This window comes from Agelaius phoeniceus, chromosome 8 (assembly GCF_051311805.1).
Source record: "Agelaius phoeniceus isolate bAgePho1 chromosome 8, bAgePho1.hap1, whole genome shotgun sequence".
Lineage (NCBI taxonomy): Eukaryota > Metazoa > Chordata > Aves > Passeriformes > Icteridae > Agelaius > Agelaius phoeniceus.
Genome location: NC_135272.1, coordinates 15,034,312 through 15,054,355, shown reverse-complemented (window position 1 = coordinate 15,054,355; position 20,044 = coordinate 15,034,312). Strand labels below are relative to the sequence as shown.

General features: G+C 38.7%; 1 protein-coding gene across 1 annotated transcript in view; it reads right to left on the bottom strand.

Annotated features, from left to right (window-relative positions):
• Nucleotides 1–2,000: 2,000 nt before the first annotated feature.
• CDC73 (cell division cycle 73) overlaps nucleotides 2,001–20,044 on the bottom strand; it is a 102,323-nt gene continuing 84,279 nt past the window's right edge. Inside the window, exons 12-17 of the mRNA XM_054638831.2 lie at nucleotides 18,228–18,263; nucleotides 17,736–17,823; nucleotides 9,385–9,546; nucleotides 7,515–7,615; nucleotides 4,233–4,374; nucleotides 2,001–3,409 (exon numbers count right to left, since the gene is read on the bottom strand). Coding sequence (XP_054494806.1) covers nucleotides 3,373–3,409; nucleotides 4,233–4,374; nucleotides 7,515–7,615; nucleotides 9,385–9,546; nucleotides 17,736–17,823; nucleotides 18,228–18,263 — 566 coding nt within the window. The 3' untranslated portion in view covers nucleotides 2,001–3,372. The remainder of the gene's footprint in view (nucleotides 3,410–4,232; nucleotides 4,375–7,514; nucleotides 7,616–9,384; nucleotides 9,547–17,735; nucleotides 17,824–18,227; nucleotides 18,264–20,044) is intronic.

Here is a 20,044-nt window from a genome sequence, read left to right as displayed (position 1 = left end):
TTCTTCTGAATTCAGAAATAAAAAGGTTTACAGCATTGCAGAACAGTTCCATAAATTGTCTAGCTCAAGCACTGACTTTAGTACCTATTTGTAAAACCATCTTCCTACAAAAATTTCCAGGTAATAGCTAAATAGCTGAGCCTACTCAGCTGAGGATGCTGATCTGCAATTTCTTCAGGTACACAAGTCCCTGCAGTTGCCCTACTTCATCTTACAAAAAAACTCCCCCTTTGTTTGCTTTGTTCAGACTAACATTCAAACAGTATAAATCACAGGTGTTTTCATTTTTAATACAAAATCATTACTTCAGGTACAACTACTGGCCCCACTAACCCTGTTACTAAAAGGAAGAATCACCTGCTGACAGCATGTGAGCCCAATCACAGACTTCAAACCAGTTCTCAACTTAGCATGTTTCATCTCACTCATGTCACCCTCATGAAACAGTGCAGAGTTATGACACTGAAAGTGCAGAACAGGAACAGCCAGTTTGATATCTGAGTCTCACACTTGTGCCATTCTAGTGTTCAATAAACTGCAGGCAGGGAAGTAGCTCAGCTATAGTTGTACATTTTAATTGAATACAATTTACACACTTTATACACCTCTAAGTAGTGTGTCCAATTTGCTCAGCAAAAAGAAAGCAGCTCAGTAAAACAGATGTCTGCTCCTCCAGCTTCCCCACTTCTTAGTATCGCTTTTCTTTATTACTCTACATTAACGTGCAGACAAATTAAGCATAACATAAGTGTCTAAAATTCCAGCTGTGTTGCAAAATGCTGCTGTAAGGCTAAATTTTTAAGTCCAAGTAGTTTCATAATCTATGTGCAGTTATTTATGAAGGCAGCAGGAATGCTATTCTGACAACCTAATTAAACTTCCAATAATGTCAGCAGGAATCTGATTGCAAAATGGCTCATTTTATAAACATCACTACTTTTATGACTGACAAAAATATGCACAATCAGGTGCCAGCTCCTTCACAAATACATATTGTATAACTTGGGTCACAAACTGCTTGCCAGTACAGAATTCTAAGATGTTAAAAGGTCTGTCCTCACCCTATAAAAACAAACACAGGTCACACAGATTGCATGGATATTGCTCCTCTGCCCATTCCATAGCCACATAACTTCAGTAGTTTCAGAGGAGTTAACTGCCAATAAATACATAAATCTCCATCTAAATCAAGCCATCTCCTGCATATAATACTGGATCTGGAATTACACCTGCATTGAAAACACAAGTGAAGTACAGGATACAGAAGAGATAACTGTCCCTTGCCTACTGGAAACCCACTCTATGGTCTGCATATCACACTGCATGTGAAGCACACACTTGCCCAAAATTTACTTTTCAAGCTGACTGCCTAGAAGTCTCTTTAAAACAGCACAGGCCATGATGAACTTATTAAGTCTGAAATAAAAAGACATTTCTAATTGGAAATGCTCAAGTTTAAAAAAGCATACATGATATCTCACTGTTTAAAGCAGAAATAAACTGTAAATTGCTACCACGTGGTAGCAGCTGCTATGTTGGAAGAAGCCATTACAGCTTTGCTCTGTACTGTACAGGTTAAAACCAAGCACTCAATGTTTCAGCCAGCTCTAGTATGACATGGACACATTTCTAATAAGCTTAAGTACAGGGAAAACACAGTAACAGGGCACTGCCCAACTGCCCACACAAACAGGAGACATCCCAGTAGTTCTGTATTGCCCAGTCTTCCCAGTCACCATGCTGAATCCATTCCAAAATCCAGGGTCAGCTGCTTCTACTCTTGGGATTCACAGAGGGTTGTTCTGGTGGTTTGAGATTTCACAGTTCCATTTAGACCATTTGAAAATACAGTCTCAATACAGCAGGGGTGGATACATACAATTAAAAGTCAGACCTCAATGTCCTCATAAACTTAAGACAGTTTTAAAAACCTCTTATGGATATATGACTTCGGGTTTTCCTAAAAATGAGGTTAACATCAAATAAAAACCAAAACAGAATAGGTAGAACATTTTATTTTTGTCAAACCTTAAATGTAAAGTATATTAAAAAAACATGGTTTGGAATTTCAAGAACAGGAATATAAACATGTATTTTCTATCCCAGAAAAAAAAAAATCATGCAGGTGTTACAGTATTTGATCATTCTCTACATTCACTGGTATGCAACATCAACTTAACGTTATTCCATAGATACAGAGATGCTGTAAATTGGTACAAATACCAGGATCCTCTGGCCTCACACTGGAGATGAAGCAAATCTGTTCTTTGGTAATTTGAGAAGGCTGATTTTCCATTCCAATGCAGGACTCCTGGGAGGCCATATTAGCCACTCAGCTCAGAAAATTACAACTCCTGTTGACAGTCTGGGCTACTTTTGTCATGAGAAAATCGTATTAGAGGTATAAATGCAAAGAAGTTCAAATTATTCATTCCTTGTGGTGGCTGTTCCAGGAAAATAAAAGAATCCAACTCTCTCCTCCTCTATTCATCATTTAATCTAGGTAACATTTAGATTCATATGCAAAGGTATTTGCTAGATGGGAATGTACACATGCATACTTTCAGTTTAAAGAAAGAGATGTGTGTGGAGAATGGAAATTTAGAGTTACCATGACTCGAAGGTATGCCTATAATAAATTTTCAAGATTTAGTAAACTGGGACATTACAAATCCAAAAAAAGAGTTAATAGATTTTTGATCTTCCCTTTTTCAACAAAGACTGACAGAATATACATATACAGCTTGACATTTTGATTTATCGAAAACAACTTTCACTTTGCTCAGTTTGCAAGTCCTATTGACTAAAATGTAATATCATTCACAACAAAATATTTTCAGTAAGTGAAACAGTAAGCAAAGAAACCCCAAACTAAGCTCAGAAGCTAAGTGGTTTAGAAAGCCTGGAAACACCTAGGTGTGTGTCATTGTGTCTATAACTTTTTTGTACACTATATCTATAGACACAGGCACACATGTATTTACACCCGCCCGTGCACACGCACACGGGGAACCCGCCGTGGACATCCAGCTATCCTCTACTGGGGAACAAAACACAGTCTTTAAAAATGTGCCTAATTTAACAAAACAGAGAAGAAACTGCTGCTATCAAAATATACAATTTGGATTGCAGACTAGAAGGCTAACAACATTAAAAAAATAGTTTTAAGCAAAACCCCTTTGCTTCCGATTAACAGGTATCAACCTGCCATAGCATGAATCATCCAAATAAGATTTTATAAAAAGTTTAAACTGTGACCCTTCCTCATTTGTAAAGTTCTTGACATATATAGTGCGACCTCTGGTCTCCAAACTGGAGCCCCTTCCATTTTTTTCAATCCACACTTCAGGAAATAAATGGCAGCTGAAGGATTTAGAATCTCAAGTGAGATTTGTGCTTTACCATATACCTGAAAAAAAAAATTAACAGAAGACAGCATTACTACTCTCGTGGCATTTAAAGGAATTTTACTTGCAGGAATAAAATGTGCAGGCATTGTTAAAAGAGAATTCTTAGGGAATTAGAAAGTTGCCAAAGAGATGCAATGTGTTGTGTGCACGATTTCTCCTACTAAATAACAGCTGTCTACAGTCTTGCCTCAAAGAAAACTCAGCTTTCCAAGGCATTGCATGACCTCTAACACTGAAAGACTACTAGTTCATCTGGGAGTTCAGATATATTGTTCACCTGAGACTTTTAAATAGAAAGCCATGGAGAGTTTGATGATTGGAATTATTTTGACAATTCCCACAGGATTTTTCTTTTTCACTCAATCATTTAAGCAGTTCACTGTGAATCAACATGAAAAAATTAAACATTCATGAAATGCATGGGTTTCTCCCCTCCCTCAATATTTCTTCAACTGCTTCATGATAATAAAGTCTCTTCTCTACAACATGAACAAGGTATTGCAGTGAACTTCCCCTTCAGCAGGGTTCTGACCCAAAGAATCAGAGTCAGGAGGTGGGGAATCATGAGACTAATCAATGGTTAATGGTAACTACCCTTCCTTTAAATCCACACTTTGGAGATTATTACTTACAGTCTGTAAACATATACCACTACACTTTATTAACTCTATCATCAGAGAAAATCAAACCAAGCAGTATTTCCAAGATAAACCATTGTTCAGATATCCAAACTGTAAACAATTCCCTGATTGCCAGAACCTTTGCTTTTCCCACCAAAAGCATACAAGCATGAAGATCAAGGACTTCCAGCAGGAACCATACCTGTCCAAGGTTTCCCAGAAGCGTAGGAACACTGGCCTGTCCAAGTGTCTTTTGTGGTAGCTGAGCTCTAACACTGTTACATCCCATTTCTGCACGTTGGGATCCAGGCGCACTTCATCGTACTTGAGATGAAAAGCTTTAACTACAGCAAACAGGAGAGCATTTGGTACAAACATGAAGATTTTAGTGCTTCTTTATTGGTCAAAGAAAATTCCCACCCCGCTCTTCCTTTTTCAGAATGAAGCCTGAGAGTAAAATTAACAAGCCCATAATCCAAAGAAGTCAACAACTCACTGAAGGGCACAGTTTAATATAGAGGTCAATGGCTCCCAGGCTATTCCAGGGTGAAGGGAAAGGGCAGTCCCTACTTACAGATGCACAGATTCCAAGGGAATAGCAGAAACACACTGCCAATTCAAGTACATTCTCTCTGAGAAACAAAGAAGTTCTTTCTGAAAATCTCTGAGCTGTCAAAGAATTAAATAATAATCAAAAAGGTATTTCTGAGACCTATGAGTAGGAAGCCTGGCTATCTCCTAAAAGAATCTGTAGAAGATTGATAGTAGAATGTCAGTGTAACCCCCAAATGCTGCATAAAGCATTCTGAGAAATTTAGTAACTGCCAATTTCCCCATGTCTAGTACTCAGTTAAAAATGGTAAAATATTAACTGTTATTTTTCTCTTGGGAAGTACTGTCACACGTGAATTAGGTAAAGCCTCAGCATTTACACACTGAGCATTAAAACCAGTGTATTTAAGCCTTGTACAATTCCTATCTGGTAACCCAATCTGATGATTTTAGTGGCATTGGAAAAGTAAAACAAGCCATCAGTCTTGTGGAAACTAGTTCTTTTTAATGCCATGCTTGTATCTTCTTCAGATACCACACTCTTGATTTTGCCTTCCACAACATCAGTTCTCTTTTCCAGATCCATTTGGGAACTCCCTAGAAGGCTGGTATGTGAAATTAGCTTTTTTTTTTTTTTTTTTTTTTTTTTTTTTTTTTTTTTTTTTTTTTGTTGGCAAACTAAAGCAATGATCATCTGACTTGTATCTCTGACAGATAAATTTCCAGACTTTGTGATTAAGAATACATATACATTATCTCCACTATACATTGTTGCATGTACTCACATAACTTCAGAAAAAACAAATTAAGATATACCAGGGCCATGCCTTTACAAAAAACTCCATCAACACCTGACAGAGTCTCTGCATTCCAGTTAAATGTTATTAAGCACAAGAGGATCCACTTCTGAACCTGAAACAAATCACTATTAAAGCTCCCTGATGTGCTCTGGGAGGAACACCTTTAAAATGGTAGTCAAAATGAAATATTTGTCCATGAAACTGACAGCATTCAAAACTTCATCACAAACATTCACTTGTAAATGTGAAATTAGGCTGATTTGGTACCTGAACATGAAACCATGTCAGGACACCATGCACAAGGAAAACTAAGGAGCACAGTTTTAGAGCCTCAGCTAATGAAATGTTCTGGGACAAAGCAATTGCTCCAATAAAACCAGTTTGGAAGCTCTGGGCCAGTACTCCTCATTTTTTTGAGGAGTTCTTTCTGGTAAGCTACCTGCTTGTTTTCCAAGTGACAGCCTTCAATACTTGGTAACCACAACAGACCCAGACAGAGAAGAAGAAATGCAAACTGCAGATGAAACAATGGACAGCTGCAAATCCCAGAAACCACATTTGTGAGTGAACATTCAGTTCACTTACTGAACACTGTAAGTATGGCAAAACAATAGCTTCAGATAAAAATAGATACATAAAACTGGACTGATGCTGTCTGTGCTCCCTTCATTCACCTGTTTTCATTTAAAGGATGAGTAAGGTCATCAGGGAAAAGGTTCTAGAAATAGATTTTATCAGAAAAATATTTTAAAAATACCATGCTTTGAAGGAATGGAATGCATTTCTAAATTGAAGATCCATTCAATGTATGAATTAAGACCAGATATCCCTCTTTCACTTGAAAAATGTATGAATTTGTACACCTTCAGTCTGAACTGTGTAGACTGTGATTGTGATCTTTTGGCATGTTGAGACCAGGAGTGTCAAAGCAAGTCAGAACAATTCCTACAGCCCTCCATGCATGTATATATTAAAATTATAAAATTAATAGGAAGCAGCATGTAACTGCTAGCTAGACCTTCAATATTTAACTGCATTTTTCTTGGCTTTGCTTTTTGCAATTGCCATTTTCTCAGTATCTTTATTTTGAAGTGCTATTTCCTTCTTTCATTAATCTCTTCTGTTCAACTCTCTCCTGTGGCATAGTTTTACTTTCACAATGACTTTCAGTCTCTTTTTCCCTTTCCTTGCTCTTCCTCAATCCCCCTTTAACTGACTCATTCTATTCTCTTGTTCACAGACCCATCCTTAACTTTCTGTCCCACCCTTGAGCTTTTTCCTTGCTGCTCATCAAAGTGGCTTTGTCTTTCCAAATTCTACATCACACAGCAAAGAGGGGTACACACAAAACCTGAACAAACCTGTTTCCTCATCACACTGACTGCAAGATGACAGAACTGAATTAAGGTAGGTTTGGGTCTGTTGCCTGTTTGGTTGGGGGTTTTTTTGTGTGAGTGTGTGTGCATGTGTTGGTTATGTCTATATTTGAAACCACAGAAGACCATCTTAAGTTCTGTTTTCTAGGGCAACTCCAAACTGAAGCAACAGAGAAGATGACAGATTCCTTAAGTACTATGGCCCACCTCTCTGTGAGATGGGTGAACTGTGCCAGAGAAGTGCCTCAAAGCACCACAGTTGTGGGGACCCAAAAAACCTGTTCAGATCTATACAATGCTAACATCTAGCTCACTGGAAACTTAAACTTTTTAAAACTCTGAAGTTTTTGTCATACACCAGATCATATTTTCAACACTTTCTTAGTGGTTCTCTAGGTGATTAATCCTCTCTTCAAAATAGCACTAGAATGTGCAGCCAGCCTGTAAACCTGTTAGCTATGAATTGCAGGAATACACATTGTCTGTTCACCCTTTTTTAGGAGACTGGAAAGCAGATTTGTACACCAGCTATTTGTGACTCTTGCAGCTGACAGTTCTTTCCACGAGCTTGCACAGATCAGAGCAGATCAACCACAAAGGGCATGGGAATATTTGCCACCGTGAGGAGCCCAAAGCCTGCTCAGCCACCTGCACCCAACAGCACTTTGGCAGCACTCTGTCATGAGCATAAACACCTACAAGAAACCCCACACACAACAGCAAAGCCCAAACCAAGGAATAAAGTAAATCCCTTACTTTTTGCAAAGATATCAACAGGAGATCCATCCGGCAGGAGCCAAGGCCAGCCCTTGAACTGCCAGGCAGGGCCCTGGACAAACACGGCCACCACGCGGTCCCTGGAACACACAGAGGGATGGACATGGCAGGGGCATGGCCTGGGAATGTCACTCACTGCTGTCCTGAACAGGCAGAGAGCCTCAGCAGAGCCTTTTATAGAGCAGGAGAGCACATTTAGCAGCCACACCTCCAGCACAACTGCTTTTCCTCTTGTAAAGAAAAAAAAAAATCATTCCTGTGATTCCTCTGGGCTTTCAGCCCTGCCCCTTTGCAGAAGGTAGCTCAATTTCTCAGGTTACAATTTTTAGAAGGCAGTGTTTATTTGTGGTCACCATTAATTTGCTTTTGAAAAGTGCTTCAACATTTTCAGAGACAATCTTCTGCAAATGGCACTTGAAACTGAGATGTGCAGATTTAAAAGCCTTTATTCTCAACACTGCTGACTTCCAGGCTGAAAATTAATGAGAAGCAACAGCTGCTAAATTTCTGCAAAGTGAAATTTCAACTCTTTTAAGAGTATACATCCATCACCTGTGGTCTAAGACAATAAATTTGTGATTAAGATTAAGCTTTTGCATTAGTAAAATTTTAAAAACCCCACCTTAGAGAATAAACTACCTCCTCACATATGGTCTTTCTCTTGAACATTTAAATGATCCAACCATGGTTCTTACCTACCACAACAAATAATTATCTCTCTAATCTAATCCCCAAATTTAATCTATCATTAAATCCACTAAATCCCAAATGAAAAAGAATAATCAAGATGAAGTTTTGTGGTCTGGGGTTATTTATTTGCAGGTTTTAGAGTGGCTTCCTTGGGTAAAATCAAGATAAAAAACCATACACCACTCCATGTCTTTGGTCAGAAGTACTTTAGAAAGTAGTTTAGATGGTCCTTAAAGGTTTGATCATTAAACATTTTAAGTGCTATTTATTATTCAGAATTTTAAATCCACTGATTTCTGATTAATTCAAGTTCTAAATACAGAGAAAATTTGATTTAGGAACAGAATCTTTTCAAAGTATTCCTCTCCATTAAAATCCAATTTGGAAATAACAAAACCACTAAATATGTCATTGTCCACATCTCAGATCTTCTCACTTGTCAGGAAGAAGTAAAAATGCTGCATAATGCATGTCATCAAATAACAAAAAGATGTCAAACAACAATAAAAACTTCTCCAGAGTTGTTCTGTTCAAAGGGAGCTATTTTTAATACCCTTGAAAAATGGGCTACAGAGCAAATAATCCATTTCCAGCTTTTTCATAAAAATAAAAACTATCTACGATTCCCTTTCTGTAACTAGGGCTCTTCCTTCCAAAGTAAAATTCCAATAGTTCCAATACTGGAATCACAGTTCAGTCTTTACTGTCTGATGTATTTCCTTTCTATAACTATTCAAAAAGATGGAATATCAGATGCTGATGGCCTGCAAAAGCATCTTCCCAACAGCCTCTCCCTCAGAAAGCAGACAGGAGAGGAGGGGGTTTCTTGCTTATCATGGTTCAGTGACTTGCACGTTACACCACAAACCAGAACAATAACATGAACATTTCTATTGGAATTTCTGGAACATTTCTGGCAAATCTAATAATATTAACTGTGCTGCTCACACTGTTAAAATTTGAAGTGTTGCAAGTTTTAAAGATCTTCTAGACCAATTTAGTTTCATATTCTTTTCAGCTGAAGACTCTTTTACAGTTAATAAAATGAAAACTTATATCTGTACCTTCATTTTCAGTACATTTCAGAGCATTTTATTATTCCCCTCCAAATTCTGCAGAGTCCAGTGTAAGAAACTGAATAAAGGAGAAATGTTCTTACCAGTCCTGTGGCATGAGTTTCAGAGGTTGGTCTACGACCCGGTAGGGGACAGTGACGCTGACTGTGGTTCCCCCCGGCTGCATCTGGTCCTTCCTCCTCTGTATTAGAGTCTCATTCTCCCGCTGACAGCCCTGCTTCTTCTTCTCATCTGATGGTACAAACCTTAGGGAATAACAAACCCCTCAGTAGACAAGGGCAATTTACTTGATGGAATCAGCAGGAAAAGTAACAGCTTTATCTGAGCTTGGCATTAGTGACAGCAGCCACTCAAGACACCTCGAGCCCAAGCCTCCACCACTACTCAGTCAGAACATCAAAAAAAATGTAAGAATAATATTTCAGAAGCCCTCCTGATAAAAACAGTCACACTAAAAAGTCCTCTGTGCCTCAAAAATACAGCCTGACCCATTCTTAGACATCTGGGGCCTTACACAACAAATTTGCAGATGAGGAGCCAGACCACGACCTGCAAAGTGACCACAACTCTTCTTTTTAGTGACCAAGGGTAACCTGGGCATTAAACCAACTGCTTCCAGGAGCAAATTTCAAGAGCTCTTGGAGCCACCAGAATTACTGCCAATTAGAATTTTCTTGAGAAAGCTGGGATTTTTTTGATCAAAAAATGGTTTTGAGCGAGGTTTTATTTTTTTGGAGGATGATGATTTTACATTATCTATTATTTATCTGGTTACTATGATGCATGACACTAGAGTTTTTTGGGTTTTTTTTTTTTTGATAAGAGATTTTGTGATAGAATAAGTGCTTGTAAAATCCAGATAATGTGGCCCTCATGTCATATATTACCTCCATATGACAAAAATAAATGCTAAGATGTGACACAGCTTTCCTTTCTTCAATTAATTACAGATCCTTAATCTTTCAGCCCCCTCACCTTAAAAAACAACTGCAATCGCATTTCAAGGCCCTCCATTTTATGGTGATAATAAAATACCCAGAACAGGTCTCAAAACTGCCATCATAAATGTGAGAGCAGTGTGGGCCTTTTTATTGATAAACCTCAGTGGATTCTGAGATAGAGAAAAAAAGGAAGTTAACAGAGTCCTGCCGTTCAGGGAACTGGAAGTGTGTCATGGCAAGGGAAGCTGATGTGAGCAGCAGCACCTTCCAGGCCAGCACAAGAACAGTGTTCAGGCCTGTGCTTCAATATTCTATTCAGGACCACCCAGCTGCACTACAACCCTGTCTGCTGCTGACATTTCATTGCCAAAGCTCCTGATTAAAATAAAACTCTGTTTCCCCTAACTGCAGTAGTTAGGAGGAGGATTTGTGTTGTACATTTTAAAAGCACAGTGCATAGCTGGTAACATTTCTCTTCATTACAGTGCACATGGTGATTTTGAGCAGTTTACTACATTTTTTGGCTAAGTTGTTTGCAGCATTTCTATTTGTTCTCTTCAATTTATTTCTATTTGAATACTAAAAACCAAATTTGAATGTGTGCTTTAACAGGCACACTGCACTTCCCATTGTTGGATCAACAGGAAAAAGAATACAAGATTAAATATGAAGAAAAGTTCATTATTCAGTCAACTTGAAAACTCTTGTTTTCACTACATATTCAAAGACAAAATGGAATTTTGGGGGGGAAAAAGAAATCAAAAAAAAAAAGCAAACATGTTTTAAGGCAGCAGGTGAAAACTGTCAATAAACCTCCAAGAAAAACAATTTTGCTTTCCCAATGTAAATTAACAGATTATATCCTCTCTTACTCCTCATGCCTTAACAGCGTTTCAGAAACCACGTCACAAGCAGTTTCTGAAAGGTGTGTCCAAATGCATTCAATTCATACAACTGCACTGAGAAATTAAAAAAAAAAGCCCAACACCTGCTAATAACTAGGAATGGTGCATTAAAGCTCACTAGAACTGGAAATACAGAGAAAACATTACAGGTGTTAAATGAGCAGCTATAAATTAAATTATGCTTGTCTGTCTAGTACAGGTGAAACACCATCATTCTAAAGGAAATACAGACAAAAAAGCTGTACAGAACACTGAGAGAAAAATACACATTGGCCACCTAGAATATATTTTTAAGAAGTTAAGATAATAATTTCCCTAATAACTGAAGTAAGTAGCAAACAGTTAATATTTACATACCTTTTATCCATCACAACAGACTGACACATATAATTGCACACTACACAGAGGCATTCAGCTGAGTTCTGCACTGGAAAAAGCCACCCAATGTGACACCAGAATTTAAGTATTTCTCATCAATTTTCTCATTTAAAAACTCCAAAGTGAGGTGCACCCTCATCATCTGCACTCCTAATGGCCTGTCCTGCCAGGGTGTCACAGGCTTTGCTTTACCAGCAATAACTGATAGGAAACTCTGTAACCTAAAATGAGGATTTACTTTGTGGTCCTTCAGCTTTTAAAAAATTACTAATGAGTTTTGTTAGTAGAAAACTACTAATGAGTTTCTTCTTCTCATCACCCATTAGAACTAAAGGAATCTGGGCTGAAAAAAATGAAAATAAATTAAAAAAAAAAATTAGAGAAACAAGCCCTCAAACACCTTTTATCCAACTGGTGGTGTTTATAGGAAAAGACAGAGTCACCCCAAATGCTGGGCAGCTTGAGAAGAATTTTGTTATTCACCATCCCCTGCATTGAACAAGAAGAAACTCTTAGAGAATATGTAAATAAAAACCAAACAGCCCTACACACATTACAGTGATAATCAAGCATTCATCTGAACAGGGATCTAAAAGGTCACATTTTAAATTTAATTTGAAAATGTGAAGAAGCAAACACATTTTAAATGGAAACAGGCAAGCAAAGCAGCCTGGCCACATGAGAGTAGAGGCAATATTGCTGTGCCACAGAGTAACAACTTCACCACTCTTGAGTCTTCTCACATTCACTGCTTCAAATGTTTCCCTGTTTAAGAATTCATTTTAACACCAGTTTTTTGGCAGTTTGTGCCCATTTCAGCTAGAACTGTGTTACAGCCATTGAGGCACCATTCACTTGTGCCTCAGTTATGTCTCTTCTAGACAATGGCTCCAGTTTTATTTCCTGGGAAAAAAATCTGAATTTTTGAGTGCAATTCTCTAGGCCACAACACAAAGATATCTTGTTAAGGACCAACTATCAATGAGCAGATTCAAATGGCACAGCAGTGAAGACAAGTGCCACAAAGCAAGCATTGAAACAAGCACTTACATCCAGATAAACAAAGAGTACAGGAATAAAGGGCAGCTTACAGAAAGTTTATGGAATCTGTGCCTGCATTTCCGGGAATCATCGACTCAGTAAGCACAGCAAAAGTCATGTGCTCAACAACTGAGAATCAATAGAAATTACTGGATGATTATAAAGATATTTATGGCCTAGGTCATCACTACCCATAAGCATAAGAAAACTGACTATTAAATACCAAAAATCCCATCTTCTCTTGGAGATTATTTATAATATTACTACATGCTGCTATAGCCAGTGGCTTAACAACACATTTGTACTTGACAGCTTTTTAAACATCAGAAATAGGTTCTGAAACCTGAGTGTGCAGGAGCTTACAGTTTCTTGCTGCTTCTCCAGATTACTATTCCCCATTTAAAAAAAAATCCATATCTACTTAGAATGCATTTTTATGCCCCCAGTAGGGGTAGGAAATTATTAGCCCTCACTGTTAATTGCCAGAACCATTATCCACATGAAAAATGGTGCACTCTCACTTTGTAAAGGCAGCAGGTCCCTTCCCTACAGGGACAGACAAGCAAGTGAACACCATCAGGTGTGGGAGGTAACTGGTAGGACACCACCCACTGAACTGCCTGAGCTACTCCTGCCCTGGCTCTAAACTCACACCCACTGGCAGTAGTGCCTTTAAAACACTTTCACTGAGGTCAGACCAGCACTTTCTGGCCCCCAGCTCAGGCACACTGAAAAATGCATGAAAGGAGAATAAGGCAACTTACCAGCAACTGAGATCATGGCAATACACATTTGACTGTGTTCAGAACTGAAGGCTTATTTCTACCACCCTCTCAGTACTTCTGTTAAACTACAGTATCCAAAGCTTTAGACACCTATTTTTGCAAGAGAACAAAGCTTTTTTACACTATATCATGCCTGAATCTATCCCAGATACTTCACTTGGTATCAAAGCTGGATAAACCTCCAGTGAGTTGCTTGGCCACATGTGGTTAAATGTAGCACAAGCAAGAGCATCATCATAATAAAAATACATCATCACCATTTAGTCATTCTCATCTGCCTGATGGAATTGCTGCTACACTTTGGCTCCATGTAAAGCAGAAGCCTTGTCTCTGAAAAGCCTGGCTCCAGGTATTCTCAAATACTGAGTCACAATTTCACATAGTAACTGTGATACCCAGTGTTACATTCAGATAGTGAGTAAGAATAGAATGTATTATATAAAATATTTTAAAGAATTGTCACAACATACAGAATATATTGCAGTTCTGATTTTAAATTTAATTTAATCTTTTTACTATTTTAGAAACTATTTATGTTGTACTTGGCTCCTTAGAAAAGTAACCTTTCAAAAAAACTTAGCAAGAATATTTGCATATTATTTAGCAGGTGAATTGTATGTATTACAATCACATACAGAAATGTCTCCCTTCAAAATCTAAGTTGCAACAAATATATTGTATACAAAAATTAGATATCTTAAACTAGTGCTATGCTTTGGGTTTGTCATATGTACTTCCTTCTGCACATGATAGTTTTCCTGCTTTCCATACTCTCTACCTTAAAAGAGAGCCTAAAATAAGTGATAAAGTAGGATGCTAAACATCATACAAATGTCAGCCAATTTGGTATGAAAAACTAATATACTACAGAGCTATAAATAGGCTTAGTAAAAATCTTGGTATAATTAATAAATTTCTCTCAGTTCTTGGCAATTCAATTTAAGTCCTACCACAGAACTGGATGAAGAATCTCCTGTTCATTTTACAACCACCAACCTAAAATATCTGGCAATTATACTACAAATAATTTTTCTCATATGCAAAGTATGTATTGCAGTCCAGTTCCTTTAAAAAAATAATTCAGGATTGTAGACAAAAAGTATCCTAAAAGACAGATTCCCAGCTATGATTTTAAGTTTTGATCTCTGTTTTCGATCTTTAATTTTAGTTGATTTTCCCCCTTATTTTGTTTCAAGAAACATTTAAATGGAGAGAATCACAGAAGTTGATTTCTGAAACCCAAATTCTCATTCTTTATGATCACACACTTCACAGGCTGTGTTTCCTCATGGATATCCATATCCCAGCCACCACAGGGGCATCATCCTCCCAGGCTTCTGCTACATTTCTTCACGGTCCTTACCCTTCCAGCTCCAAAAATCTCTCCTCCTTCTGCTGTGTCACCAATCCCCTCTGATGGCAAATACAAGCAGGCTGACTATCTCTAGAAATACAGGAATTGCAAATCTACCTGCATCTTCCTCAGCAAGGGTAAGGGAGGGAAGATTCATTTAGGTGTGTCCTTTCTACCTGGACAATATTTCTTTATCCCAAAACTTGTGGCAATGAAAGGAGTCTCTGAAATCTCTGCTCTTCTGTCAAATTTAGCTGCAAGTGGGGAATGCATTAAAGAAGGTGCTGACTTGGAGGCAGAAATTAGCTATGTCTTGTTTCCTTGGAAAACCATCACATATCTATCAATCACACTCCACATCAAGGCTAGTTCTACACTCTGCATACCTTAACAGTAAAAACAAACCCTGAAGCCATTCCTGAACAAAGTGCTTCCATAAATCTAAATGCAAACAAATACAAGCCAGGTGGCATATTTTCCAGAAGAGTGCTAGACCTGTCATGGCTAAATTAATATTTTACTCCTCTGAATCCTGATATTGCACTTCTGATTCATTAACATACCTTGCTTCTCCCCTTTCTGTTTCACACAGGCTAACTATGCAGTGTCATCCTCTGAACCCTTCCTTTCAGTTGTTCTGGATCATGTTCCTGCACTCGAAATGCAAGCATCCTCCTGGGACAGGCCTTGGCAAGTTGACTGCTGAAAACTCTGACTCCTGGCACAGATGCACTTAGACATGACAGACCGATTGTCCTGGGTTTGCCTTAATTGAATTTTTGGTGAGGAGGGAAAAGGGTCAGCCAGAGAAGCGACTTTCCCCATGACAGACATCACAGCTTCCTTCGCAGCTGACAGAAACAACAGCTAGCTGGCTCTGAAACTGATACGCTGCTAAGCCAATTAGAGAAGCTGGACATGCCTCTAGAAATCATATTGAAGAATAAAAAACCCTACAGAAAGCTCTTTCTTACTTCCTGCTTTCTAGAGAAGAGAGAAGTTGTCGTGTCCCCCCTCCCCTTCTGCGCCCCCGAGATTTCTGCAGCGAAGAACAAAGGAAAGGTGAAAGAACAAAGGAAGGGCCAAAGCCCAGAGCAATGAAGGAGAAGAGATGCTCCAGTTTAGGAGCTGAAAACCTTTTGCAAGCCAAGGTGAGAATATAATGCACCAGACTATTTCCCTGTAACTCATTAAGCAGAGGGGAAGATGCAGCATTCATCTGCAGCTCAGAAGTGAACTGGAGCATACAGATATTGAAAGAAGCTTGTGATCTGACTTGAACAGAGAGAGAAAGAATCTTTGCTTCAAGAGACAGAAGAGAACCTTTGCTTCTATACTAGAACAGCTCATCCTTAAAAAATTGCACCCCATAAGCCAGTGACCCACGGAGGCAGTTGTGAGAAGACTGACAAAACGTGGGAGGGAGTTCAGGATTGCAGATTTCCGGGCGGGCTGCTGCTCGTGAAAATTAAAACCACAAGAAACTGTTTCCTGTGGCAGGGCAGGAGAGACTCCTCTCCCTAAGTGAACTGAAGAAAGATTTCCTTTTAGAAGTGCTAAACTGACTCCAAATCCCATGTTTTGGTTTTTTTATGTTGTAGGTGGGAAATAGAAAGAGGCTGGGGGGAGGAAAGGTGATCTAAAGGTTTATTTTAGTCCTTATCATTCTCTTTTTAATTCTGTTAATAAAGTTTTCTTTACTCCCTTTAAAGTTTTGAGCCTGTTTTGCCCCTAAAGCATTTTCTCCTAATCCTCATCTCAACCCCTTGAGCTTTAGTTTACCTGGTTATTTTCCCCTCCTCTGCTCCAATTACAGCAGAGGAAGCTGAGTAGATGATTTTCATGAGTGCACTGGCATTTGGCCAGCAGGTGCTTCATTCCTTTCTGGGTACACCTGTGCCACGAAGTCACAAATTATACAGCTGGAAAAGCCAGGGCTTTTTTTTTTTTTAAAGCTAGGGCTACTTTTTTTCCTAAACATGAAAAACCCACATAAACAAACACCCTCTGTCAATCCGATTGGATCAGTGCTGTGACAGCTTGCACATTGAACATAATGTTAAAAGCCAGCCTTCCTTCAAAGTATTTCAGAAGAGACACTGAGCCCAGTACACTCACTGGACCTTTGATGCCTGTGGCACTAAGACAGAACTGGAACTGTGGATCAGAAAGTACCTGGTCTCTCAGAGCACACTTTAAACAATTCTAGGGCAGCTCCAGCAGAAGCTGTGCCACCACCACAGCCTGGTTTGGATGAAAAGCAGTGTCACAGTATCATTAAAGATGAGTGCTGCAGGTGATAGAAAGATGAGCCCTCCATTTTTTGGATATACCACTGCAGACAACCTACAACAGTGCATTTCTCTGGGAAAAAGACTGTTTCCAAAAAATTACCTGATATTTACTGATAGGCAAGTCTAAAACCATGATCTGTTGGACAAGCAGAAAGATTCGTTCACCATAATGAATTAAATCTTGGAATCAGATGTGTGATGTGATAAACAAGTTTTAGTAACCCACTGAAATTTCCCTGGATGCATTTGCATCAATACTTAATGACAATATGTGACCTTCAGAAAAAATTTGTTGTTTGCACAACCAGCTGGGATGCTTGGCTGATACAGCCCATCTGGTCACCTTCTCCTTTACAATAACTCAGGTCCTTTCCCAAAACCTTTCCCAAGCTCCAGGAGCTCCCTTGGTCAGCTTCTCTCAGCCTTCTTCCATGGGAAGGGCTCACTTGCATGTGGCTGCACAGATGTTACATCAAAGAAAAGCACTGCACACATTCCAACTGCAAAAGTTTCCTAAATCTGCCCACAGGTCAGAACTGAGCCAAAACTCTGAAATAGGTTTTTGCTTTTTTTCCTACTAGTCAAGAGGAATTAATTTCTTTTATACTCTGGTCTGTAAAACTAGCTTGTCACAAGAGACTAAATGAACCCTCTTGCTTAATCACTAATTAGGTGTTAGTATAACTTTCTATCTGAAAACAAATTGTTATACAGTATGCTCTAATCAGCTACTTACTTCAGATCTTGCAGAAGGTCCTTTGCATTAAGCATTGTTATTAAAGAGGTGGTGGCTGCTGGAATAATGATTATGGGAGTTCGAGATCCTGTAGAGATAATAAAGTTAGACTTTGCCTGGAGGGGGTTTTTTGTTGTGTTCTGGTTGTTGTTTCCTCCCCTCCCCCTTTTTTTTCATTAAAGGAACTGTGCACAACAAAGCTCTTGCTTAAAAGGTCCCAGTCATGGAAAAATAGTAAAGGAAAATAGTAGTAAAGCTTTTCTAAAGTCAAGGTTTTCATTCACCAAGAAAGCAGATCCCTGTATCATGAGTCTCTCAACATGTGTGGGACCCATATTTAGCACAATAGAATGCTATTATGCTATACAGAATACATGCTATATATTCCACTGCTTGCTTATATTGTTGCTTGTAGTGTCAGGAAAAAAAAAAGGAAAAGTGGGTACAATTCACACAAAAATGAAAAGGATCATTTAACTAAAATTGACTCACCTTTTTTCTGGTTTGGAGGGGGTCTTGCTTGAGAAACTGAGAAAAAAAATACAGCAGAATGACTAGGACATCAATCCAAATGTCATTGCAAGGCATCTGTTTAATTGCAGGAGTGAGTAGGGAAGAGTCACACTACAGTCTTTAGATCATTTTTACAGATGCAAGACACTAAGATGAAGAAGGGATTTATAATTTGGGTATGAGTATTCAGAAAACAAACAGCTTTTGACCATCTGAAGCAGGTATTAGGAGAGTTCAATCAATCTCTCCCAGTTTTACTGAAGCTACTCATCCCCCTCCATGAAATGCAAGGACACGATGCCATGGACAAAAATTCCCAGCAATCTTAAAAAAAGCTGCTTGTAGATCTTCAGTTGAGTAGTGCTGAACCAGCAGGACAACCTTCACAAGAAACTGATCTCTACACCTCTCTTTTTCATTAGTAGTTATTATTGCACATGACATCCATGTGATTTAACCACCCCAAACACGTAGAGAACTCTCAACAATCAAAACCTGAATTTCAGGCTTTCTCGGGTTAATTTTGGATTGCAGCTGGAGTTACTTGAGGTCTTCAGGAGCCAGACACAGTCAAGCTTGACACTCAAGGGGAAAACCACCCAATCAACCAAAAAAAGAAAAAGATAAAAAGAAAAAACCAACCCACCCACAACCAGAATTACCCTCAACCACCAAAGAAATCCACCAAACCACTGCTGGACTAGTGGAAACCAAAGAACTACCCCCACCTCTCCAGCAAAATGTTTCCCCTTCGTTCTTCCAAGTTGTAACCACCTCAATACAGGAGACACTGCATTCCAAGACTGGAAAAGCCTCTTTGTTTCTTCACTTTGGTGCTATTCCCTGGTTACCAGGTGCCCTGCCTGGTTTCCCCAGATGAACATTTTATAGTTCAGTTTTCAGAGCCCTAACTTCATGAGAGAAGTGTAGCACTTGATAATCATCATCGTCATCCATGTTTATCCTAATTCAGAAAATGGTGAGTAGCAGAGATTGACGCAGACTAACTCAGCTCTCAACTGCTACTATGCATGACAAATTTCATTAATTGACTTCCAATTGCTTAGCACCAACTTGCTCATGTTTATTTATGACCAACTGTTTCAGAAACTTCCTAGAACAGTATAAATATTCACAGCACATACTTGCCATTATTGAAATATTGAGACCATATCCTTAATTATCTTTTCCTGACACTGTCAAATGCACAGATATAATTGGCAACACTATATTGAACTACATGAACTTTACCTACCCAGTGATTTTTAATTTTTTTTCTTTAATTTAGGTATCTCCTTAAAGTAAAAATATTCTTGAAATTATGGGCAGAGCCAGCTGTCTTAAGGAGAAAAACATCAAAACAGAAAGAAGGGGGAGGGAGAATAAGCATCTGTAAGAAATTAAATAGCTGTACAAAGACAGGTAAGGAGAAAAGTTGGTAATGCAAAATGGCACCGAGAAATATCATTTAAGAGTGCATCTCAAGCATTTTCCTCAAATCACTACTGTACAACACTTTAGCCTAATTTAATTAATGCTTCCCATGTGCAAAGCAGCATCCTCCTGGAAATAGCAGGTTTAGTTGTTTGACTGCTAAGAATAGAACAGCTGAATTCTTAAAATATCCAAATACCATAATGCAAAAATATCCTAGGACAGGCAGAAAGAGAAACCTCTTCTGACTCCACCTGTCTTCTCTATTCTCTCTCCAATTTCCAATGCAGATGCAAGATAATGGATGGGGCTGGCCTCAGAGCAGGGCACTATCAGTGTCACCTCTATCATGTACAAAGCCC